The 26,432-nt window shown below is 39.3% G+C and overlaps 3 protein-coding genes across 4 annotated transcripts; 2 read left to right on the top strand and 1 right to left on the bottom strand.

Moving 5' to 3' along the window:
- The first annotated feature begins 916 nt into the window (after nucleotides 1-916).
- eci1 (enoyl-CoA delta isomerase 1) lies at nucleotides 917-6,924 on the top strand. Its single transcript, XM_058049371.1, has 7 exons — nucleotides 917-1,060; nucleotides 1,323-1,448; nucleotides 2,404-2,531; nucleotides 3,372-3,518; nucleotides 3,599-3,720; nucleotides 3,824-4,002; nucleotides 6,006-6,924. Exons 1-7 carry the CDS (start codon nucleotides 1,018-1,020, stop codon nucleotides 6,170-6,172), a joined length of 912 nt encoding a protein of 303 aa, XP_057905354.1. The 5' UTR covers nucleotides 917-1,017; the 3' UTR covers nucleotides 6,173-6,924.
- A 1,118-nt stretch (nucleotides 6,925-8,042) lies between these two features.
- On the bottom strand, nucleotides 8,043-18,103 carry dnase1 (deoxyribonuclease I). Of its 2 annotated transcripts, none has more exons than XM_058050130.1 (9): nucleotides 18,018-18,103; nucleotides 16,876-17,024; nucleotides 16,667-16,755; nucleotides 16,494-16,580; nucleotides 15,376-15,491; nucleotides 13,006-13,118; nucleotides 12,778-12,932; nucleotides 9,667-9,760; nucleotides 8,043-8,149 (listed from the first exon to the last, which is right to left on the bottom strand). In XM_058050130.1, exons 1-9 carry the CDS (start codon nucleotides 18,091-18,093, stop codon nucleotides 8,081-8,083), a joined length of 948 nt encoding a protein of 315 aa, XP_057906113.1. In that variant the 5' UTR covers nucleotides 18,094-18,103; the 3' UTR covers nucleotides 8,043-8,080. The 2 variants fall into 2 exon arrangements, with proteins under 2 accessions (XP_057906113.1, XP_057906114.1); XM_058050131.1 differs by having other exon boundaries at nucleotides 16,876-17,014; nucleotides 18,018-18,052.
- Nucleotides 18,104-18,741: 638 nt separating this feature from the next.
- nat15 (N-acetyltransferase 15 (GCN5-related, putative)) lies at nucleotides 18,742-25,741 on the top strand. The gene is made up of 7 exons (XM_058050132.1): nucleotides 18,742-18,936; nucleotides 19,945-20,060; nucleotides 20,189-20,318; nucleotides 21,121-21,217; nucleotides 21,457-21,691; nucleotides 22,646-22,817; nucleotides 23,911-25,741. Exons 2-6 carry the CDS (start codon nucleotides 19,951-19,953, stop codon nucleotides 22,800-22,802), a joined length of 729 nt encoding a protein of 242 aa, XP_057906115.1. The 5' UTR covers nucleotides 18,742-18,936; nucleotides 19,945-19,950; the 3' UTR covers nucleotides 22,803-22,817; nucleotides 23,911-25,741.
- Nucleotides 25,742-26,432: the final 691 nt, after the last annotated feature.

Genomic DNA, 26,432 nt, shown 5'->3' with positions numbered 1-26,432 from the left:
AAAACCATTACCATTACCATGTTTTAAGGCTGTAAAAAAACCTCTCACCGCTTTCTATACTTTTTCACAGACAGGCATCAACATATTCTCACATGTTTTGACCATGTTGTATTTTCGCGTTAAACGATGCCAAAACATCAAGATAATGAGGTTTGCGCATTTGGAAGTGAGCACTGACAGATGTTTTAGATAGCTCTGTGCATTCTGTAGATCACCTGCACTCAGTAAAGGTGGACCTATGTATCTGGAAGTCCTCGAGAGCACTTGAGAGTGTGACCAAACACAGCAAAGTGTGTGGAATGTTAGGCTAATTGCCGACTCGTATGATGACGGTATGAATGTGAGTGCGAATGGTTGTCTATATGAGCCCTGTGATTGGCTGGCAACCAGTCCAGAGTGTATCCCGCCTCTAGCCCGAAGACAGCTGGGATAGGATCCAGCATACGTACCCGCGACTCTAGTGAGGATTAGCAGCATAGAAAATCAATGATGAATGTTGCTATCAAATGAATACTGCAATGAAAAACCATCAGGATTTGAACAGTATGTGTCACGTTTTGCTTCAGGATCAAACACTTATTTCACAATATTTCACTCAAAATACAGCTTCATTTATAGTTTTTTTTTAATTTTTACATTCAGTCTATCTCTGTTACAATGACCTTAAAATTGTGAGCGGGGTAAACTCAACTTAAATATTTATTTACCTCACTTTTTTCCCTTAAAAATAAAAATAAAAGTAAAAAGTAAAAGTAAAAATAAAAAGTTTAATTCAAACTGCATTTGTGTTCAGTTATGTTGTCTTTTTGTTTGATGATCTGAAACATTAAATGTGACAGACTTGCAAATTCAGAAGTAATTATAATAAATCTGTCACTTTAATAATGGAAGCGTTATGGGCGACTTGAACCCGGAAGTTGTAATTATTCATACTGACCACTGTCATTTCCAAGCGCTGTTGTTCCGGAAAGTGTATAAATATATATTCCTACTCTACGCTCAGCTGCACACATCAAAATGGCTTTCAGAGCAGCTTTGAGAAATACGTCTGCTTTACCAGGTATGTCGTTTTTATACTACTTTAACAGACTTGAGAGAACGTTTCATTTTAAGAGTGAGTCCTTTACGTTCGCCTGCTCTTGACCATGAATGTCGACTAACTAGCTAGCGTTGCTATCTGCTTCAATGAATCTGGAGCAAGGGTCATGGTGGGTCTCGTCCTACTTTACTACCTGTTTAAACATTATTTTCTTTAAGTCAAAGCTGGCATCATCAATCTCTTTTAACTAGTTTTATTTTTACTGTGAATTTTCTGTATCCAGGTCTTCTCTCTCAAGTGTCATCCTGCAATCATGGCAGAGTGTGTGCATCTTCTCTGTTTGTTGTTGCACAACAGAGGAATAATTCCACATCACCCAAAATCACCGTGGATTTCGACCAGAGTACAGGTGAGTGTTGTAAGCGTCAAAGTATGCAACCAACTAGTTAAAACATCAGACTGCATAATCTACTCAACATCAGGAAAGACCTGTACTGTATTACAAATCTGGTTTTGGTTGGCGCTGTTCCAATAATGTACACCAAGAGAAATAGCTATTGGCTGTTCTAGAAGTTGCCAGGTTAAAATCCTGAAAAATGTACTTATTATTTGCATATGACGTAACAGATGCCGGAGAGTGGAACCTCTCAAAGTCTAGACGGCGTAATAATAATCAGCCTCCACCTTTTAATCTTGCATTCAGGATGATTTATTTAATTTATCACACGTTCTGACGCACTGACAGGTAGGTGAGGTGAGGGATTGTAGTGAACAGTAATTTAATGAAGGTTATGAAACACTTATGTATTATATCCCGCTGTGTAAAACAAGGTAAGATTACTCAGTGTGCCCCGGCAGCTGACTGTGCACTGATGTGACTGCTGCTGCTCAGTGACACAAATTCCTGAAAATTCTCCAACAACACCAGAAGCAGTCGCTAATCATAACATAAGTGCAATGCACAAGTTATTTAGGTGTGTTGACGTAGCGATATGATTTGCAATATAGCTAAGCTACTACACAACAAAACAAAAAGAACAAACATAGGAACAAATTATATAAAATATGAGACGTTGCACCTTGATGACAGAAGTCATAATCACATTTTGACGCCTCACAGACTGCCGAAACAGCTACTGTATTGGTCACATGACCTTTTCTGAAAGAATGTTAGCACGATTAGCATATTGTTTGCATATTTTCTTCTCAGAAGGCTTCAACCGGTTACATGGTTGAGTATATATATGGTTATACACAATACGGTAATATTCCAAAATACATCATACATACGCCCCTAACTATGCATTTCATTGACATACCAATTCTCTTGTTGTGATGAATATGTATGCCATATTTATCTGTAGGTGTGGCCGTGATGCGTATGAAGAGTCCGCCAGTCAACAGCCTCAGTTTGGACTTCCTCACAGAGTTTTGCATCAGCGTAGAGAAGCTTGAGATGGACAAGAGCTGCCGCGGCCTCATCATCACCTCGGTAACGCCGACTCATATCTTCCTCAGCACGTCCTCCACCTTTCCTCATAAAGTCAGAACGTTGAAGTAGTCTTGATAGGTGATAGGGATCAATGTCCTGTTTGACATCATTCATTCATTTTCTACCGCTTACCCTCACGAGACGGGGTACACCCTCGACTGGTGGCCAGCCAATCACAGGGCACATATAGACAAACAACCATTCACACTCACATTCATACCTATGGACAATTTGGAGTCGCCAATTAACCTAGCATGTTTTTGGAATGTGGGAGGAGACCGGAGTACCCGGAGAAAATCCATGCATGCACCACACAGAGATGACCGAGGGTGGCATCAAACTCGGGTCTCCTAGCTGTGAGGCCTAGCCTGTATGTATAAAGTGATAATTCCAACGTGGATGGAGCCTATCTCAGCTGTCTTTGGAAAGAGGCGGGGTACACTGGCGGGGTACACTCTGGACTGGTCGCCAGCCAATCAATTGGACAATTTAGGGTCGCCATTTGGAATGTGAGCGGAAACTGGAGTACCTGGAGAAAACCCACGCACACACAGAGAAAACATGCAAACTCGCGCGTAATTTACTTATAATTTACCTAATCCAAAGTATTTGTTCCTTTTATTAACAACAAGACACCAGTTTTTCCCGTTGTCTGTATCCTGGGTGTCTCAAACTCTCTTTCTTTAAAGTGCAACATAATAAATACATATAATAAATGAATCATGAATGAGTCACTGATATGATTTATCAACTTTGCCTAAATATGTTCTATATTGTTTGTAGTTATGTTCTACGTTGTTCATTTTTCTGACCATAGCTATAAATGTTGTTTGCGTCCAGAGTTTACCCAAGGTGTTCTCGGCCGGACTGGACATCATGGAGATGTATGGGAGGAGTCCAGAGCGCTGTGCAGAGTTCTGGAAAAATGTCCAGGAGATGTGGCTAAAACTTTACAGCTCCAACATGGTCACCATAGCTGCTATCAACGTATGGACAAAAAAATCACATCCGACATGTTGGTGGATCAGAGCAAAAAAGCCAAGTGATGTTCTCCCCTTCTTCTACAGGGCTCTAGTCCTGCTGGCGGCTGTCTGATGTCGCTAACATGCGATTATAGGATTATGGCAGACAACCCACGGTACACCATCGGCCTTAATGAGACTCAGCTTGGCATAGTTGCACCTTTTTGGTAAAAATTCACAATCATCTTGATGAAAAATGTGTTAGTGGACACTCATACTAGTACATTTTGACTGGTCCAGTACATAAAGTGTACCATGTGCTGCTGGCAGGTTTAAGGACACCATGGCTAATACAGTGGGCCACCGGACCACTGAGTTGGCCCTGGCTCTGGGGCTGCTCTACAACCCAAATGAGGCTCTGACGATGGGATTAGTGGACCAAATAGTACCAGAAGATAAGCTCATGACCACTGCAGAGCAGGCCATGGCCAAGTGGTTGGCCATTCCTGGTAAGTAAGACCAGAGAAAGTGGCTTGATTTGTAGAGGGGTCTGAATACTCGTTAAAATATCGTGACAAAGTTGATTCGTTGCCAACACTGATCCCTCCAGCAGGTAGCGCCAGATTGCGGTTGCGGTCTAAATTTATTTGTGGCGAGCCTCCACAAATTAATATATGGGAAACACACAAGCTCCTCCTGTGAGCAAATGAATGATAACCAGTGAGGCTATCAGGCGGAAGGTAGAACCAGGGCAGCGGCGCCAGCTCACCATGGCTGGCGAAGCTTGCTAGGGGATGGGGAGAGTCAGAAACGGACGACAGTGGGAACACAGTGTAAGGATCGACCGATACATCAGCTGGCCGATATATCCGGCCAATATTTGCGTTCTTTACTTGAATTGGTATCGGCCGATACGCACGGAGGAGCAGTCATCACATCGATAGATAAAACTTAAACTACGACAGAAATGTTTTGCACATGGTTGAATATTTATTCCTTTTAAAGTTGATAATTATAGGTTTCAGTCTCGGGCTGATACTGGCACGCGGGATGCATGATACTGGGCCTGTTACCAGACAAACCATGTGATGATCTTATTATCACATACTACAGTATTAATTGGCCCTGTACCCTAGAAACCGCCCATGAATGATACGGGAAAAGGCCGAAATGATACTGTGTCAAAGCCCAGGGCAGTGATATTGATAAAATATAGAGTTTAACCATGTCCAGTATCAGCCCCCCGTAGCTGTCCACTCAATGCGCGCTGCTCTGGTATCGTGCCCGTGAAACAACCAATCAGAGAACAGCACACGAGTGCTTAGTGCCTAGTGCTTCTCCAGTCACCAAAAAACCCAAACTTGATTAATGGAACTTTAATTGTCAGACATTGATAATTATCTTATCAATGTCTGACAATTAAAGTTAAATATTATTGTTGAAATATTTTTGCAATTGTTGTGTTTACACTGTTTAGATATAAGACATGTAATAAACTGAACATTTTCTGGAAACAAAATATTCTTTTGATTAAATAGTATGTGATAGATAATAAGCTCATGATTAAATAGTATGTGATAAGATCATCACATGGTTTGTCTGGTATCAGGCCCAGTATCATGCCAGAGCTTATTATCACATACTATTTAATCAAAAGACCATTTTGTTTCCAGAAAGTTTTCAGTTTATTACATGTATTTGGCATTCAACACGTCACTGCTGTGTCTGAACTGTTTGCCTTCATGGAAGTTTAGCTGTCGTTTTTCTATCATGTAACGTGCCAGAGAGTTGAATTTTGATTTGAGAGAATCAAGCTCGTTTTCATCCCCATTTTCTTTTCTGATTGATAAAATAAACATAGACACGTATTTGTCTAACTCAGGCGGGGCAATACTTTCTACCAGTCTTCCTTCGTTCTTGCAGTTGATGAGCCATTCAGAAAAAAGCTTCAGGTCGCCCTTGGTTTTCCGACTTGTATTTGCATTTTTAGTTTTTTCGATCAATTCAAGAGTGTCCTCCTCATTAATGGTGATAAAACGTTCCATTTCTAATATTCTATTTGCTATTTTCCCTATTTGTCTTTCGCCGGGAGTGTCAACCGCTGACATGTTGACAGAGCACAGACGGCAGCAAGACAAATGCTCGTGTGCTGTTCTCTGATTGGTTGTTTCACGGGCACGATACCAGAGCAGCGCGCTCTGAGTGGATAGCTACGGGGGCTGATACTGGACATGGTTAAACTCTATATTTTATCAGTATCACTGCCCTGGGCTTTGACACAGTATCATTTCGGCCTTTTCCCGTATCATTCATGAGCGGTTTCTAGGGTACAGGGCCAATTAATACTGTAGTATGTGATAATGGCGTTTAAATGTGTGTTTAAGAAAGCTGAATCCTACTGTGTTCAGTGTTTACATTTCAATAAATATTTGTTTATGCTTGTCAGCCAGTGACATTCATTCATGTTTAACATCACTTTTGGGAATAAGTGATTGCTTGAAATGCTTTCCAGACCACGCCAGACAGATCACCAAGTCCATGATGAGGAAGCAGACCATTGACAAGCTCACGGCCAAACGAGAGGCTGATATCCAAAACTTTGTGGGTTTCATCACCAAAGACTCCATCCAGAAGTCGCTCCGTGTGTATCTTGAGATGCTCAAAAAGAGGAAGGCTTAGTGAGAACGGGGAAGTAATCAGTAACGTCATTAGCCAGTGGCTTTTGTGCACTATAGTTGTGAGTGTGATATCATTATTTGTTTTGCTGCAGGGGGCCCATATCAGTATATTGAAGGTCTGTTCATAACATCCATAACATGGTGGTATGTACCCCTCTAGCATGAAGGTAATTAAGCTAGCTCAGCTCACACAAAGCCTTTTCTAACTTTTTGTAACATAATCACCAGAGCATCACCATTAAAGTGCCTGGCCTACCAACAATGTAACCTTGGCATTTTTTTTTTGCTATGTGTAATGCTGTCATACTTGTTCTAGTGCTGTACAGTCGTTACTTCCTTACAGCCATGATGTGTTTAATGCCATTCTGATACAGTGAGAAACTGTAACAGATTACTGTTTTACTGATACAAATAATGATCATCAGCTGAAGGATAAACCCTGATGGGGTTACTTTCTGGGACCACCAGCAAAGGGCAAAAAAACGCAAGTCATCGAGATGCCCATAAAATGGTGATTTTTGACGCACGACTTTGAAAAGCTCCTACAATTTCTCATCAACATTTGCAATAAAAGGTACTTTTGTAATCATTAATGCGAATGTACTGATGACTGGGTTTACGTTGAAACTGATAGTAATGTGTCATCAGCGTCATTAGACTTAAAGAGCACAACCTAATTTGTCTGGCTCCATGCTCCATTTCAAAAGGTAAAAAAAGTGATGTTCTAGAATAAAAACTCTTGGATTCTATCAACCCTGGCTATAGTAACTTATTGGACTTCAACTTTTTTTCCTGACTTGCAACACAAATTTTCACTTGATTTTAACATTGTTTTTTCCACCGATGCAAGACGCATGACTAGTATATTAACTAGGAACTGTCTGTATCTGTATCTGTACTCAAATTGGGCGGGGTGGAAACCGGAATTGTACATTCAGGGATCCAGAGTTCAGTTTTAGCTGCAGTCTGTGTTATAATGATGATGACTATTATTATTATAAACAATTATAAAATGATAAATGCCTGTCCTTGGTCATAGTCAAGTGTGTTGTACTAGTGACTTCTAGTGGCCAGTGTAGACAACACTTCATCAATGTCTTGTATGGTCTTCAACTGTTTTTGTATTGTAGTTCATTTAGAACATTTTTATGCAAAAAAAAAGCTTAATTTGGACCAAAAATATGTAACATTTGTGTTTTTATGATGATGAATAGACCAGAGGCTGCACTGCAACTGAGTGGTTAGCATGCAGTCCTCCCAGCTAGGACACCCGAGTTCAATTCCACCCTCGGCCATCTCTGTGTGGAATTTGCGTGTTCTCCCCGTGCATGTGTGGGTTTTCTCCGGGTACTCCGGTTTCCTCCCACATTCCAAAAACATGCTAGGTTAATTAGCGACTCCAAACTGTCCATAGGCATGAATGTGAGTGTGAATGGTTGTCTATATGTGCCCTGTGATTGGCTGGCGACCAGTCCAGGGTGTACCCCGCCTCTTGCCCATAGTCAGCTGGGATTGGCTCCCCCTGCTACCCTTTTGAGGATAAGCGGTACAAAATGAATGAATGAATAGACCAGAGTCAAACATTGAACCGTGATGGACTTTGCTGTACTTAGGAATCAACTGCAGAAATGCTGGTCAAAGATCCTCTATGCTAAGACACATTTGCATATCAAAGATGCTAAAAACTCAATATATGCTAATCTATCTGAACAAAACATACTGTATCATCATTAGCTTTTGCATTATGGACACCTTTGGCTTACATTATATGATGGCAGTTCTCTGCTACTTTTAGGGATTTATAATAAGACGTCACAGATTCTATGACAGACGGGAGTGTGGAGTCTGCTGCAAAAACACCTCTCACCAAATTTGCACTGAAATGGCTGAATTTTATTGTTTTGCAGACTCAATGGCAAACGCTATTCCAACCAAGTAGCTTCACTTCCACAGGGAAATGGTCACTGACAGCCAGAGCCTGAGAAAAGGGATAAAGCATATTATATTTTATCACTCATTACTGTAATATAGTGTACCTGTATTTCACAATCTTTACTTGTACATATTTTACAAACAAAAATGTATGAATGGCAACAGGTACAAACATAGGTTAATTATTTACCTTTTGCTATCTAGTGGAAAAACATTCAATTTCTTTCCACTTTTTGCAGTTAATTAGTTCCTGACAGTGATAAGTGAATTTAGTAGGAAGTATGATCCAATATTGATAAATGAAAATATTTTCATAGTTAGTACACAGAAAACTTGTTCATGACTATTGAAATACTTTAACATTAGCGCTCTAGACATGAAATAACACCCCGCTTGTCACTTTTACCGTCCTACTATTCTTTGTTTACAACACATTGCGCAAGCTACGGGATTACTGTTGGGACATAACAGACGGCTGCCGCAAGCATAGAAAACTATCAAGTGTTTAAAAAAAAGTGAGGACGAAGGACAACCAAGCCCAAAACTTACCACTTTCACACGGAACAAGAGAAGAACCTCGGTAGCTAGTCCCCATGCAATATGGATTTCTCATAACATTACCAAGTGACCGGAATACATACTATAACATACTATATAATAATATACTATAGTCAACAATGAAACAGTGATCATCTATTAATTTATTGTTTTTTGAAAAACCATAATATTGTGAGGGAGCGATATTCGAACCATGATATAGCCAGGGACTAAACTAATTAATAAATGATTGCTGTGTCATGGTTGCCAATGGTCTATTGTTAGCCAAAAAATATTGAAAGACAAGTCATATATTGAGTATTCTGGCCACAAGGTGTCAGTAATGTTAGATTGATGAAACATGACATTATATTACATTATCTTCAGACTGCTTGTAGTCAGCCATGACATGTCCGAAAAAAGGTTCTCCCGTTCCGTGTGGAAGTGGTACTTTTTGGCTTCTTTCATTGTCCTTCTTCATCACACCGTTTGAAACACTTAACATCTTAAGCTTCAAATAAGTAAATTAGAGAGTCTAACTAGTTAGCTTGGTAGCTTGCTATGCATCGCAGTGTTCCTGTAGCATGCATGGGTTTTCTTCGGGTACTCCGGTTTCCTCCCACATTCCAAAAACATGCTAGGTTAATTGGCGACTCCAAATTGTCCATAGGTATGAATGTGAGTGTGAATGGTTGTTTGTCTATATGTGCCCTGTGATTGGCTGGCAACCAGTCCAGGGTGTACCCCGCCTCTCGCCCAAAGACAGCTGGGATAGGCTCCAGCACCTCCACGACCCTTGTGAGGATAAGCGGTCAAAAATGAATGAATGAATAAAAGGTGACTATAGGGGTGTTATTTCATGTCAGCAGGGCTCTAACAATGTTAAAATGTACTTAGAAAGTCATAAACAGTTTACAGTCATCCATTGTTTATCCCTTGTTTTTGTAATTGGTTCCAGACCTGACTGAGATAAGTGTATCGTTTGGCTGACCCTGTCATGTGCAGAAGCGTAGATAACATTTTTACCATACTGTAGCTGAGTTTCATGTCCATCATGTAGTCGTATACTGCAGCACTGTGGTGCACTACTCCTTTCATCATGTCATCAGTCACCACTATCCTAAAAAGACACAACACACAATACAGGAGCTGAAAACAATTCTAATCATGCTCATTTTCTTTTGGAAAATTTTGTGAAAAATTTTTGTCTCCCTAAAATCAGTAGTACAAATATTTTACAGTCAGCAAAAGATCAGTAAGAAAAAGGTTTTTGTGTGTTTGCCTAAAATCTTTCTCCTGTGTTTTATTGTGACTATAATCATGACCTTGACTTTCTGCTTTAAAGTTGTTTTCTTATCGTAACTTCAATAGAGTGGTTTGATGACGCTATTAGCAGGGGGGAAAAAGACTGTTGCAGCAATGACTCCACCAGAGGTCACTGTTTCACAAGTCACTCAACATTTTCCAGCAGGAAGATGCTATGTGTAAGTGCATATTTTGTAAGTATAACACTGCATATTGCATGCTAGTAATGTCTCTTAATGTGTAAAACTTCATTGAAACTGTTTAATAACTCAAAGAGACTTATTTATAGGGTTTAGAGCAGGCGTCTCAAACACGCGTCCAGCGGGCCAAATGTGGCCCGCAGGACACTAGTTTGAGGCCCCGGCCTTGATAGGAAAGTTTAATGTTAGTGCGGCCCACGCAAGTTTGATATGGATGCTGTATGGTATCATGTACCCAGAAAAAATTATTACGTTTGATTAATGTTCATGTTAAAGGTTAAATAACCGTTAATAGTTATCCTCCCTATCTGTGTGGAAGTGGTAAGTTTTTGGCTATTTAAGTTTAAAGGAAATAACTTGAAGGCTACCGTTTAGGTCGCTAACTCTCTAGTTTGCGAGTTAGCATGTGTCTCAAGACCCTGCAGTTGCGCAATATGTTGTAAATAAAAAAAGTATAAATGTGACTATAGTCGTGTTTTGTCATGTCTACAGGGCTCTAATAATGCTTTGTTCATTTTAATCTGAAAAAAATAATTTGTCTACCCACCAACTTATATGTGGTTTCTTAAGTTTTTATTATTTGCTGTTTTACAGTGCATCCGGAAAGTATTCACAGCGCTTCACTTTTTCCACATTTTGTCATGTTACAGCCTCATTCCAAATTGTATTAATTTAATCTCTTACCTCAAAATTCTACACAAAATACTCCATTATGACAATGTGAAAAAGTTTGGGTTTTTTTTACTTTTTTTGAATTTATTAAAAATAGAAATCCAAGAAATCACATTTACATAAGTATTCACAGCCTTTGCCATGAAGCTCAAAATTGAGCTCAGGTGCATCTTTTTTCCACTGATCATCCTTGAGATCTTTCTACAGCTTAATTGGAGTCCACCTGCAGTAAATTCAGTTGATTGGACATGATTTGGAAAGGCACACACCTGTCTATATAAGGTCCCACAGTTGACTGTGCATGTCAGAGCACAAACACCAAGCATGAAGTCAAAAGAACTGTCTGTAGACCTGCAAGACAGGATTGTCTTGAGGCACAAATCTGGGGAAGGATACAGAAAAATGTCTGCTGCTTTGAAGGTCCCAATGAGCACAGTGGCCTCCATTATTCGTAAATGGAAGACGTTTGGAACCACCAGGACTCTCCCTAGAGCTGGCCGGCCTTCTAAACTGAGCGATCGGGGAAGAAGGGCCTTAGTCAGGGAGGTGACCAAGGCCCCGATGGTCACTCTGTCAGAGCTCCAGCGTTCCTCTGTGGAGAGAGGAGAGCCTTCCAGAAGGACAACCATCTCTGCAGCAATCCACCCATCAGGCCTGTATGGTAGAGTGGCCAGACGAAAGCCACTCCTTAGTAAAAGGAACATGGCAGCCCGTCTGGAATTTGCCAAAAAGCACCTGAATGACTCTCAGACCATGAGAAACAAAATTCTCTGGTCTGATGAGACAAAGATTGAACTCTTTGGTGTGAATGCCAGGCGCCATGTTTGGAGGAAACCAGGCACTGCTCATCACCAGGCCAATACCATCCCTACAGTGAAGCATGGTGGTGGCAGCATCATGCTGTGAGGATGTTTTTCAGCAGCAGGAACTGGCAGACTAGTCAGGATAGAAGGAAAAATGAATGCAGCAATATATAGAGATATCCTGGATGAAAACCTGCTCCAGAGCGCTCTTGACCTCAGGCTGGGGCGAAGGTTCATTTTTCAGCAGGACAACGACCCGAAGCACACAGCCAAGATCTCAAAAGATTGGCTTCAGAACCACTCCGTGAATGTCCTGGAGTGGCCCAGCCAGAGTCCAGACTTGAATCCGATCGAACATCTCTGGAGAGATCTGAAAATGGCTGTACACAGACGTCTCCCATCCAACCTGATGGAGCTTGAGACTTATTGCAAAGAAGAATGGGCAAAACTGCCTAAAGATAGGTGTGCTAAACTTGTGGGATCATATTCAAAAAGACTTGAGGCTGTAATTGCTGCCAAAGGTGGATCAACAAAGTATTAAGCAAAGGCTGTGAATACTTATGTAAATGTGATTTTTTTGTTTTCTATTTTTAATAAATTCAAAACATGTCAAAAAACCTTTTTTCACATTGTCATAATGGAGTATTTTGTGTAGAATTTTGAGGTAAGAGATTAAATTAATACAATTTGGAATGAGGCTGTAACATGACAAAATGTAGAAAAAGTGAAGCGCTGTGAATACTTTCCGGATGCACTGTATTATTATTATTATATTTATTTGTTACTGATTGATTGATTTTCTTTATTCTTGATTTGTTTATTTATTTTTCATTTTATTGTGTCCAGAAAAATAAAAAATAAGATATTTGAGAACAGTGGAATGTTTTATCAGAGCTTTTATTGTAGAAAATCGGAACCAAAGCACTGAAAAAGTATATTTTTCTGTTTTTAATAAATGTGTTATGTTTTTTTTTTTTTTTAAACCTGATGCGGCCCAGCCTTGCCCAGACCCTAGCTCCAGTGGCCCCCAGGTAAATTGAGTTTGAGACCCCTGGTTTAGGGAATTGATTTTAGGGTTTAATTTGTTATGCCTTCTGTATTTACTTCATTAATATCAGATTACAATATATACATTGTCGCCCATCACTACTATTTACCTGTCATATGCACAGTTAGTGTGAGACACGGTGGTGTCAGCCTCATTAGGAATCAGCCAATGGAAGCTCTTGTCCGTGAAGAGGCGGATCTGATCCCACTCTGCCACTGTGATGAAGCTGCAGTCTGTGTTGAAGTCTCCCAGAAGAATGATATCCTGGAGGGCAAGCGTATGGGAATCCCTCACAATACTTCCTGACGTACGTACGTACACGCTCATTGAAATTTACATTGGTGTTCCATCTGGAGCGGACGTCAGTCACCACATCGTAAAGCTCGTCCACTTCCTGCACAGCGTAGTCAGGGGAAGTGTGTTGTGGGATCAGAACAAAGTTGTTCACAGCTGCAATACAATAGAATGATGACAGACACACATGATGAGACGCTGTGCAATGTTAACATTGTTGTTACATGGTGTGGACCCAATATTTCTTAATATTTTTTAGTATGTTTTCCTTCATTTATTGGCATTTTCACCAGAGAACACATCTGATACATACAAGTTTGTACTACTTTATAAATATGTGACAATAACTGTACAGAAAACATGACTAGTCACTAGGGGTCAGCAATGTTACTGCAATGTTCCAATCATCCCTAAAAAACCACAAGCTACTATCCCACGGTAATATGAAACTCAATTCTAAAACCCTGATGTCACTTCCTGTCTGCCACTCACTCTGCTCCCCTAGGGAACACATTTTATAGCAACACACATGAGTCTTATTTGTGCTTTAAATGGTTTATTTAGTCTACTGTATTGAGTAATGCACATGTAAATGTAACTATAGGGGTGTTATTTTATGTTTAGAGGGCTCTAATAATGTCTAAAAATTTTAATTTATAAATATGGAATCCTACTTGGTGAAAATTCACTTATGATGGTCAAATCTGGAACTAATTAACCACTATAAATGAAAGATTACCTAACAAGATCTTCCTGCTAGCTGGATGTTGACGTTCCTGTTCAACAATCAACAATCGCAATAAAAGTAACTGTTGTAATTAGCGATGTCCGGTGTTGGCGTTTTTGCTGTAAACCAGGGGTCTCAAACAAATGTGGCCCGCAGGACACTAGTTTGAGGCCCCGCCTTGATATGAAAGTTTAATGTTAGTGCGGCCCGCGCAAGTTTCATATGGATGCTGTATGGTATCATGTACCCAGAAAAAATGATTACATTTGATTAATGTTCATGTTAAAGGTTAAATAACTGTTAATAGTTATCCTCCCTATCCGTGTGGAAGTGGTAAGTTTTTGGCTATTTAAGTTTAAAGGAAATAACTTGAAGGCTACCATTTAGGTCGCTAGCTCTCTAGTTTGCGAGTTAGCATGTGTCACAAGACCCTGCAGTTGCGCAATATGTTGTAAATAAAAAGAGTATAAATGTGACTATAGTCATGTTTTGTCATGTCTACAGGGCTCTAATAATGCTTTGTTCATTTTAATCTGAAAAAAATAATTTGTCTACCCACCAACTATATGTGGTTTCTTGAGTTTGTATTATTTGCCGTTTTATTATTATTATTATATTTATTTATTACTGATTGATTGATTTTCTTTATTCTTGATTTGTTTATTTATTTTTCATCTTAATTTGTGCAGAAAAATAACACAGTGGTGTTGGAATAAATGTACATACATATTTAGAAACGCTTGAGGCTTGCTCATATTATCCATTTGCTTTGCTAGTCACACGCACCACTTTATTCATATCTTTCTCACAATAACAGAAAACACCTGCTGGGCTGAATCATCTCTAACCAAGGTCACATAGTCACACACGCACCGCACACACATTTCACAGACCAGTCTCAACCGAATAGAATAGCTCCCCCACCCTTCAGGCGGTTGAGACATGTAGTGTAACCAGGGCCTTCCTTCAATAAAAAGGCAAGAGGGCAGGAGCTGCTTCAGAGTGAGGTGGCGAATTGTTACTGAACGGTTCCTGATCACTTGCAAGTAAACCGACTTACGTCTTTGTGTCTTTCTTTACAGCATGGTGAATAATGTCTAGGGTTTAAACCTGACAAGTGGAATGTTTTATCAGAGCTTTTATTGTAGAAAATCGGAACCAAAGCACTGAAAAAGTTTGTATGTTTTCTGTTTTTAATAAATGTGTGTGTGAAACCCAGACCCTTGCACCAGTGGCCCACAGGTAAATTGAGTTTGAGACCCCTGACCTACAAGGTCTTACTAGACAGATGCTAAACTTTTCAACTTATAAATAAGGAATCCTACTTGGTGAAAATTCACTTATCACGGTCAGATCTGGAACTAATTAACCACTATAAATGAGGGATTGCGCAACCAAATCTTCCTGCTAGCTGGACGTTGACGTTCTTGTTTGATTTTAGATCAACTATCGTAATAAAAGCTGTTGTAATTAGGGATTCCGGTGTTGGCGTTTTTGCTCAAAACCAATGTGCCAATATTGTCCAACTTTCAATTTCCAATACCGATATATGTAACATGACATACTGTATTTCCTGTGTTGTATACAGTATTTTTTAAATATTGTTTTTCATGATGGGGAAAAAAATCTGATACCAATATCGACCGATATCACATTTGTATTTACATCAATTATTCCAGAGCCTACCAGTATCATTGGAGGTGAACATGACAACAAAGGGCTCCCTGATGAAGGTATCTGTCCCACAGGGCTCACATCCATCATCGTAAGTGTAGCTTTTGGCCACAGATACTATCTGCTCCCTGGAAAGAAATAACAACATATTGTAGCAACATTCTATCACTAGTCACTATTAACTCGCAGTAGACTCGATCAGCAACAGCGTTATTATAATAAATATTGCTGTAGGTACAATAATACAGTAATAACAACAACAGTCATCATCATAATAATATGGGCTACTGTTGTGGCCACTTCCTGTCCGGACATCCAGACGACGAAGAAGAAGAAACAAGCGTGTGACTTTATGTCTCAAATTCCTTATTTTCTTTTATTATATCTACTATATTGAGTAATATGAGTGGAAAGGTTATTATTTCTTGTATAGAGGGCTCTAATAATGGTAAATATTCATTCATTCATTCATTTTCTACCGCTTATCCTCACAAGGGTCGCGGGGGTGCTGGAGCCTATCCCAGCTGTCTTCGGGCCAGGGTACACCCTGGACTGGTCGCCAGCCAATCACAGGACACATACGTATAGACAAACAACCATTCACACTCACATTCATACCTATGGACAATTTGGAGTAGCCAATTAACCTAGCATGTTTTTGGAATGTGGGAGGAAACCGGAGTACCCGGAGAAAACCCACGCATGCACGGGGAGAACATGCAAACTCCACACAGAGATGGCCGAGGGGGGAATTGAACCCAGGTCTCCCAGGTGTCTGCGTGCTAACCACTCGACCGCCATGGTAAATATTGTCTTTTCATAAACAGGTTTTCTATGCTCTAACAACAAAAAAATATTATCTTTATTAATACTGAAGAAAATTAACTTATGGCGGTTGGGTCTGAAACCAATTTTTTGCAATAAATGAGGGATTACCGTATACCAGACAAGTTATCTTGGCTGGATGGCAAAAAAAAATTAATCTCAAACTGATGTCATACAGCAGTTTTCATTACAAATTCTAAAAAATAAGGATAAAAAATCAGACTATGAAATGTATAAATGTAAACCATATGATGTAACATGTCTGAAACAAATAAGCTATACCATACTGTATTGTGAGTGTGCACCTGTACAGGAAGAGGTATCTCTCCTTATAAGAACTCCGACCAAGAGGCTCACTGACGATGTGCTTGTACCTAAATTGAGGAGAACCTCTGGAAAAACATACACAATATGAATTAGTGAGCATATGAATGCCATTGTCATAAAAATCACTGTATAGGCTACGATGCAGCTTAACTTGTTGACATGCTGCATGAGTTTTTTGGTGGCTGAGAGATCATTGTCTCTGACTTCCTGGATCAGAATGATGTCATAGCGGTGGACAATCTGCAACAAGCATCAAAACAAAACATAAACATCACCATGTTATTTTGTACGCTGCAAACCATCCATTTATTTTCTATGCCGCTTATCCTCACTAGGGGTCACAGGTATGCTAAATCCTACCTTGCTGATGATGTTCATCAAGGTTGTGTTGGAAGCTTTCTTGTCCCCATATGACTTTATATTGAAGGCCCCCAGCAGCAAAGACGTAGACAGATGCAGCAGGGCCACAAGGACACCCAAAGTACACACCAAACGCATCCTGAAAGTGACTGAGAAGTCAGACGTTGGTAAAAAATTAAAAAAGAAGGAATGATTTGCTTGAATGAATCTGTGTGTATACTGTGGGAGGGAGAAGTGAAAGTAACACCTGCACCCCTAACAACACGGAACTCATTTGTGTTGCTGTTATATATAAATATGTAAATGTAAATATCCAAATTATGATGTCAAAATCCCAATTATTAGATACAAAATAAAAATAATGAGATAAAAAGTCGAAATCATTAGATAAAAGTTCACAATTATTATATAAAAATCCTAATTATGAGATAAAACATTACATGATGAGATAAAAATCCTAATTATGAGATAAAAATAACAAATGATGAGATAAAAATGAAAATTATGAGATAAAAAGTCAAAATCATTAGATAAAATGTCAAAATTACGATATAAAAATCCTAATTATGAGATAAAAAATTAAAATGATGAGATAACAATCCTAAGTATGAGATAAAAATTAAAAATGATGAGATAAAAATCCTAATTATGAGATAAAAATAACAAATGATGAGATAAAAATAAAAATTATGAGATAAAAAGTCAAAATCATTAGATAAAATGTCAAAATTACGATATAAAAATCCTAATTATGAGATAAAAAATTAAAATGATGAGATAAGAATCCTAATTATGAGATAATAATAAAAAATGATGAGATAAAAGTCAAAATGATGAGATAAAAAATGTAGATTAATAAAGTAAATCAGGCAATGACCATAATTTCGACTTTTTCTCTCATAATTACAACTTTATATTTTTTCTCATAATTTCAATTAATTTTCTCATAATTATGATTTACAATTGATTTTTTTTTTCAGTGGTGGAGACAGGCTTCCATACAACTGTGTTCTTAATGTTTTGTTTTGCTTGCTAATACTGTAAGTACCGGTATGTACTCTGCAATAATTACAATACTCAGCAACAACAAACTACTTTAAAACACTGTGGTAGATGAGAATGAAATAAAACATTAGCCCTACCTGATCCACAAAGCCAGGGTGGGGATGAAGAAGACTTCTGGAACAGGACCACCGATAGTGTCTGTGAAAAAGGCATTTATTTGTCCACAGGGTCATGTGACATGTGACCATGCTGGCCAGGAGTGACGATAGTTTGGGTGTTGTTGTTATGGATGGGCTACATGGTGGTATATTCAACATCTAGTAGATATGTTTCATATCATTCATTCATTTTCTATTTCAACTTCATGCTTATTTTTTCCTGATAATAGGCTAACGATGAATGGATGCTATTTACAAATGGCCCAGTAGTGGGAAGAGCAACAGATGCCAAAAATACTCGATAAGAGAGTTTATTTAAGGAACCAAGCCAGAATGTAATAGTCTACCGCTTAGTTAACTGAAGTGTTGTTCATGTGTTTATTATCAGACCTTTAATGACAAATACAGAAATCACAAAGGAACCATGTGCAAAAAAGGCCCTGTGAAGTTTTGTATGTTAGTGTCCAAACTTTATTGTTTTATTAGTTTGTATGTACCATTTTGCTGTATTTTTTGTTTCATTTAATGTCTCCAACATTCCATGGTCCAATAACACACGAAAAACATTGTGTGCTGTGGGTAAAAAAGTGAGTGGTTCTTCAAAGGGGGGTGATGAGTCTATACATTCATTAGCCATTAGAGGGCAGTATCAAAAACGCTGTCGACAAAAAAAACCTCTGTTGTGTGACGTCATGTGCGTGGCTTCCCTAAACAGGAAGAAAACATCCGCTCGAGAGCTCCGACTAGTGACTAGCTTAGTTTAGCTTCGCTCGAGCGTCGACACCAGTAATGAGAACAAAAAGTGAACGTGTGCTTAACCATGCTGTGTCCAGAGTAGATTTATAACCAAAGAATATAAATCTCCTTGACTTTCCTTCGGTCTGAGAGTTGACAACAGGTATGAACCCGTTAGCTTAGCCTAAACGTTAGCTGTCGTTAGCTAGCGTCAAAGCTGGCTATCTCTTTGAAACCCGGCTTTAATGATTCATCTGAAGTTGAAAGACTAAGATTGTGAACGTGTTTGTATAATTCGCGATTGAGTGAAATACTACAATATTATAAGGCAGACATTGCTGTAAATTGACCATTGTCGTGGTTTGGAATATGACCTTTATGACAAGTAAACATTAATGATCTGTATTTGGATTTTTCCAAACTGTTCTTAGAACTGTCGTTGCGGTGTGCTTTTGTGCTATTGCAGAGTAAGCATAGTTTATGTAAAAATAACTGATGTTTTTGTAAGATGGTTGCTACCAAATGGCAGCAATATATTTAATATATTTGGTTTTGTTAATTGAACACGTGATGCCACGTATAGTATAGGTGAATTTTATTTTGCATAGCTGTAATTTCTCTATAGATATTTGCCATACGTGTAATGGAACCTGATATTCTGTCGGATAATAAAATAATAATAATAATAATACATTTTATTTCTATAGCGCTTTTCAAAATACTCAAAGACACTTTACAGAAGAATGGAGTTGAATAAAGCAAGTAAACAGAGTAGAAGACACACCAAAATACAACATTCATTCGTTAATACACAGTTAAAACATGAGTAATATATATATGTAACATGTATATGTGTGTGTATCTGTTTATTTGCTTCTCTGACTTGTAAAAATCTGATTGAAGTTGATCATATTCTATATTCAGCTGTGCCAAAAATGTGAATCACGATTTTCTTGCTTAGAATTATTGTCACAATTCTCCGGGATGATCTTTGCTTGATTTGGTTTGAAAATAATCACACTTTTTAAATTATTATTATCTTTATTAACAGTCATTGTCTGTTCTGTTGGCAATTCCTTGACAAAAATAGCAGCGTTTGTTCGTGAAATTGTTTTTTTTTTGTGCCTTAGTAGATCATTGATTCCAGACTGCTCTGTATTGGTCCCCACAGGTGTGAATGAGTGACGTGGTGCCTCCCACAGCTCTCAGTGAAGTCCAGCTCCGGTTCTTGTGCCACGATGACATAGAGAGCGTGAAACTGCTCTGTGGTGATTGGTTCCCAATTGAGTAAGAATCTTGTTATTTACTATGCAGCATGTTTATAAAACCAGACCCCAGTCCTACGTCGTTTGCATTTGACATTTTTCAGGTTTAGTTGATGAATATCTTGACCTGTGCCCCCCCCCCCCCTCCAGGTACCCAGACTCATGGTACCAGGACATCACCTCAAACAAGAAGTTTTTCTCTCTCGCCGCCACCTTCAGAGGAGGCATTGTGGGAATGATCGTGGCCGAGATCAAAAGTCGGACCAAAGTGCATAAAGAGGTAAAGACTACCAATTTAAGTGTATCATTTCCGGTATGTCGCCTTTCCTGTTTCTTCCTCCTGTGGAAACTCCCACTCTCAGGACAACACTGCCCCCACCGTTCTGGCAGAGAATTGCAAGCCATGCTCTCAGCCCACCACAGTGCTATATATACAAGCATAATGAAACCTTTGTTGACGAATCAACTGCCAACAGTGTGTTAAGCCCCACCCTCCATAAACATACCATACCATACAGTGTTTCTTACAGCACTGCAGTACATCTTTCTCATTGGAGGCGTATGACAACACTGTCTCATTTGCACAAAGCCAGTGATAGACATGCATGCATATATATTCATTTAATAATGTTTCCTGGGCTCCATGTAAGTGTATCTAATATATTACTTTATTGATGAACACAGGCGCTGCAATGCATGACCAAGTCAGTTGTGATAGCTTTGTCTGTAGCAGCCTGTGAATGTGTTAGGATGCCATCTACTGTACGCTGTTGCAACAACAAGCTCCATTCAGGCAGTTTCATTATGCGTCCAAAAGCGAAGGCAATCAGGAAGCACCAAATTTATTTATACATGAAAGCATGGGAAACACTGGAGCGTGTAACTAATCATCAGCGCCTACTTACCGTACTAATCTACATAAAATAACTTAAAATGCAGACGGTTGCGTGCTTTAATTTGTGTCTCAGTACACTGCTTCCATTAAATATGTTGTATTTATTATGTATTCACTTTAACAGAGATGGATTGCAGTATCATTTTTTAATGCCAGTGTTGAATATCTTTGCGTGTGTGTGTGTCAGGATGGAGATATTCTTGCCTCCAGTTTTCCTGTGGACACACAGGTAGCCTACATCCTCAGCCTGGGAGTGGTCAAAGAGTTCAGGAAACACGGCATAGGTACTGTTCACGATCCCAAAGATGTATTTATATGTCTTTTATGTTGTTGTTTTTTTTTTGCACGGGAGCAAAAATAGATGCTGACACAAGTGGACAATTGAAGAGATCATGTTTAGTGCCGTTATAAGCCGTCCAGAAGGTGGCAGAAGTGCATTTCATAAGAGGATGTAGCATTTTCCATGTATTAACCAAAGGGATGTCATTTGAGAGTTAATAATATCGGAATTGTCACCGTTCAGGCTCCTTACTGCTGGACAGTCTGAAGGAGCACATCTCCACGACAGCTCAGGACCATTGTAAGGCGATATACCTGCACGTTCTCACCACCAACAACACTGCCATCCACTTCTACGAGAACAGGGACTTTAAGCAACACCACTACCTGCCCTACTACTACTCCATACGCGGCGTCCTCAAAGATGGGTTCACATATGTCCTCTACATCAACGGGGGTCATCCACCTTGGACAATATTATATCCTTTTATGAGCAAGGGTGACGTTAGCACCAAAAGTATTTGTAGTTTACTCGCAACACAAAAGTTTACAGGCGTTTCACATGTTATGCAGCTAAATTCCATTCTATTTTTAAACCACCCATGATAGAGTCCATCTTATTTTAAAGCTTTTGAAAGGAGTTGCTACAGCCGCGTCGGGCGTACACCTGTCACCCTCACGTATTTCCTGGGAAATTCCCCTTTTTCCTCGCACCCTCCCATTGTAATAGTTTCCTGTATTTGAACTTTCTTGGGGGAAACAAATATGGTAGGAACACCAAAATGTCCCTAATTTTCCTGGAAATGTCCCTTATTTTCAAATGCAAATGTTTTAAGTTGCTGCTAGTGTTATGGAATGACCACATTTTAAAAATTTGGATTACCGTATTTTCTGGACTATAAATCACTCCGGAGTATCAATCGCACTGGACTACATGTCACATTTGCATAGCAAGAAGCATACCTGGGACCCAGTGAGTCCAACAAGCAAGTTCACCAAGCTCCCGATCTCATTCCCCATCACTGAATCCATTGAATTCTTCATCCACAGTGTTGCTACCCTAGAGCGCCATCTCGCTGCTATTGATGGGAATGTTCACTCCTTGATTTGTGACAGTATGAAGTAACATTTACAAAGATGTTATACTCTATTTTCATATTTAAATTGCACCTAATTGAACCAGCCAAACTATGGAACGAAAACAGTGACTTATAGTCCATAAAATATGGTAAAAACAAGGGCGTTTCTCAAAATTGAAATACTTGTTACATGACATACAGATGAAGTTAGCACCAAAAGTATTTGTAGTTTCACAAGCGCAACCTCAATACGCTGGTTTTACTTGGGTTTTTCCTAACAATTTTAACATGGGCATAGCAATGAATATGCATGGATTGTTTGCAAATAACTTTTTCCTTGACACTGCGTTTCACTGACTATATCCAGCACATAGGTTCAACCTTAGCCAGCCTCAGCCCATGCTCCATCCCGCAGAGGCTGTACCGACAGGCCCAGTCTCTGCTGCGTTCGCTGTTACCGTGGTCCAACATCGCCTCCAAAACCGGCATACAGTACAGCCGAACAATGTGACACAATAATCTCCAGGTTTGTATCTCTTCATGCATCACATCCATTGTTATTTTCCTGTGTGTAGAGCTGTATACATTCTCAAACTGGATACTTCCAATTTTTTAATGTTCGTATAATATAATAATTAATGTATTTATGCATGTAATTTTCATGGATGAATGTAACTAGAAAAAAATGAATTGTTGACATAAATTTGAGTTGCTCTGTGGCTTTTGACTGTAGAGTCAAGGCGTAAGCCAGGGGTGGGCAAATATTTTGACTCGTGGGCCGCATTGACTTAACAAAATTGTCCAGGGGGCCAGAACATATATTTAACACACACTATTTTATGCTTAGAATTTTCCTTGAATTATTTGTTTAATTTTATCTGTAAAAGTGTTATACTATGAGCTGTATGTTCTCATGTCCCTTTTTTCAGGAGCACTTTAAACATCAGACCAAGTCATTCATTTTCTACCGCTTTTCCTCACGAGGGTCACGGGGGGTGCTGGAGCCTATCCCAGCTGTCTTCGGGCGAGAAGCGGGGTACACCCTGGACTGGTCACCAGCCGATCACAGGGCACATATAGACAAACAACCATTCACACTCACATTCATACCTATGGACAATTTGGAGTCGCCAATTAACCTAGCATGTTTTTGGAATGTGGGAAGAAACCCACACATGCACGGGGAGAACATGCAAACTCCACACAGAGATGGCCGAGGATGGAATTGAACCCTGGTCTCCTAGCTGTGAGGTCTGCGCGCTAACCACTCGACCGTCGTGCAGCCCTCAGACCAAATCAAACTATGTAATTTCATTTTACAGTTTTGTTGTTTTTTTTTTTACTAAATAAGACATCCGACTTGCAAACTTGCGACTTGGAAAGCAACTGGCGGGCCGGATTCAAACACTTGGTGGGCCTAATGAGGCCCCCGGGCCGTAGTTTTTTCACCCCTGGCATAAGCTGTTCAGTACCAGCCCATTGTCTGCACCTCAGGTGGAAGCGGAGGCAGATCCTGCGTTTCCCACACAGACATTTTGCATTACTGTGGGATCTCTTGAGACAAAATGGCGGTGTCACCGGACCCAGCTTCTCATGTTTTCTCTCCTTTTTTCTTTCAGGAGTAAGAAGATTTCAGTTTGTCGTCAGTCTTCCCTTGTGTCCACCAGGATGCGCATCCTCAGCACGCTGTGTAGGACACAGAACCTTTCCACTATCGGCATATTACTCCTCATTCAATGCATGTTTAACACACACCCGCACACAAACACATCCGGGGTTTGTTGCTCCGTGCATGTCGCTGAACATGGTGGTTGCACTGCATCATGATCCCAAGTGCAATGTTGACAATACGGTGTGATTTGGGAGGAACCACTGGGGTTTGTGGTGTGGCATTAGTTATCACGTCTATCCCGTCAATACTACATAACTCCATAATTTCGACATAGTGTGTTTTTAGCCAGTCATGCCAAAGCTGAGGAGTTTCTGATCTTAGGTCAGAGAAGCAGATTTTGGTGTGACGGGATGGAAACATCGGAAAAGTCAAACAGTACAAACCTTGCCTGTATTTCTGCCTTGCTTCATCCAATTCACCACTGTCTTGTATGTCTGCTGTTGGTATATTATATATACTAAGGTAATAGATTTCATATTTAATGTACAGTATGTCTTATATTGCTGCTGCCCGTTTGGAATAACCTCCCCTTTCCCTTCTTGACTGGATAGAATGTGACGTATGGACCCAAGAACAAATAGCATTGGACTGTGAATCTAGCAATGCTTTTAATTATAAAAAAAGGCTTGTAGTGTAGAATAGAGTAGGTAATTTATTGGGAACAACAGAACACAATTATTTTAAATTTAAAAAGTTGTTCTCTTTTGACAACTGAAGAATTTTGATTTTTTTGTGTGTGTGTGTGCAATATCTAAATGTACTGTATTTGTGACCTTAGCACCGACACGGATGAACACATTTTAGCTTCTCGTTATTACTCGCAACACAAAAGTTTACAGGCGTTTCACATGTTATGCAGCTAAATTCCATTGTATTTTTAAACCACTCATGATAGAGTCCATCTTATTTTAAAGCTTTTAAAAGGAGTTGCTACAGCCGCGTCGGGCGTACACCTGTCAACCCTCACGTATTTACTGGGAAATTCCTCTTTTTCCTGGCACCCTCCCATTTTAATAGTTTCCTGTATTTTAACTTTCTTGGTGGAAAGAAATATGGTAGGAAGACCAAAATGTCCCTAATTTTCCTGGAAATGTCCCTTATTTTCAAATGCAAATGTTTAAGTTGCTGCTAGTGTCATGGAATGACCACATTTTGAAAATTTGGATTACTGTATTTTCTGGACTATAAATCACTCTGGAGTATCAATCGCACTGGACTACATGTCACATTTGCATAGCAAGAAGCATACCTGGGACCCAGTGATCAAGTTTAGCAAGTTCACCAAGCTCCCGATCTCATTCCCCATCACTGAATCCATTGAATTCTTCATCCGCAGTGTTGCTATCCTAGAGCGCCATCTCGCTGTTATTGATGGGAATGTTCACTCCTTGATTTGTGACAATATGAAGTAACATTTACAAAGATGTTATACTCTATTTTCATATTTAAGTTGCACCTAATTGAACCAGCCAAACTATGGAAAGAAAACAGCGACTTATAGTCCATAAAATACGGTAAAAACAAGGGCGTTTCTCAAAATTGAAATACTTGTTACATGACATGACGTGTGCAATGTCCGAGATTAGCACCTATCAAGTGCCAAATGTTGGTGTAAATACATTCAGCCAACATGTGGTTGGTCACACTGTAGTTGCTCCGATTGGATTGCATTCTGTCGTATATAAAAGTGACTGTGTGAAATGTGTTGTTCAAAGGTGTGAATTTCAAAAAGATCATTTCAAACAGTTTGTATGCAATAAAAATTCCTTTGATTGTAACTTCTCTTTGTCAAGTTATCTCCGCCGGAAACAAATGGAGATCCAATGTCATCTGTGGTTTTTTTTATGGTGCCCTTGATAAGACAAGTCTAGGACCATAATTCCAAAAACAGATTAATACGATTACAAGATGTGTCGAAAATCTTCCTGGTAGCATTAGCCTTATCTTATTCTGGACATTGTACTATGTAAACATTTTCTAACACATCCGTGAGGACAATGGTACAATCCATTGGCAGTGGAAAGATCCATAATTGCATATTTCTAAATTGCTCTACAAAGAAATATTCAACTTTTCTAGTTCTAGGTCCAGAATTCCACATTTTCCAGGCCTAATATTCTTATCAAAAGAAAGTATTTTTTTTTCACACCAAGCTATTCCAACATCAAAACATTTGACTTTGTATAGTATTGTACAGTATACTGCACTAGAATTCTTTGTTTTTGTGCACATTTCCTTTGCCAGTAGAGGGCAGTGTTGCATCTATACAGTACAGGTAGTGAATATTGTTGTTTTTGTACATATTTTCTTTGCCAATAGGGGGCAGTACTCCTTGTGTACTGTAAATTGAGGGACAACAAAAACACATCAAGTGAGCCAGGCTGTTTTCATGGTCATGCAAAATGACAACCACTGCTTCAGTTTCAGTTCTGGCACCTATTATTAAATTAGTACACAACAAAAATATAA

This window comes from Doryrhamphus excisus, chromosome 15, assembly GCF_030265055.1.
Source record: "Doryrhamphus excisus isolate RoL2022-K1 chromosome 15, RoL_Dexc_1.0, whole genome shotgun sequence".
NCBI lineage: Eukaryota > Metazoa > Chordata > Actinopteri > Syngnathiformes > Syngnathidae > Doryrhamphus > Doryrhamphus excisus.
This window is presented reverse-complemented; position numbering and strand designations above follow the sequence as displayed.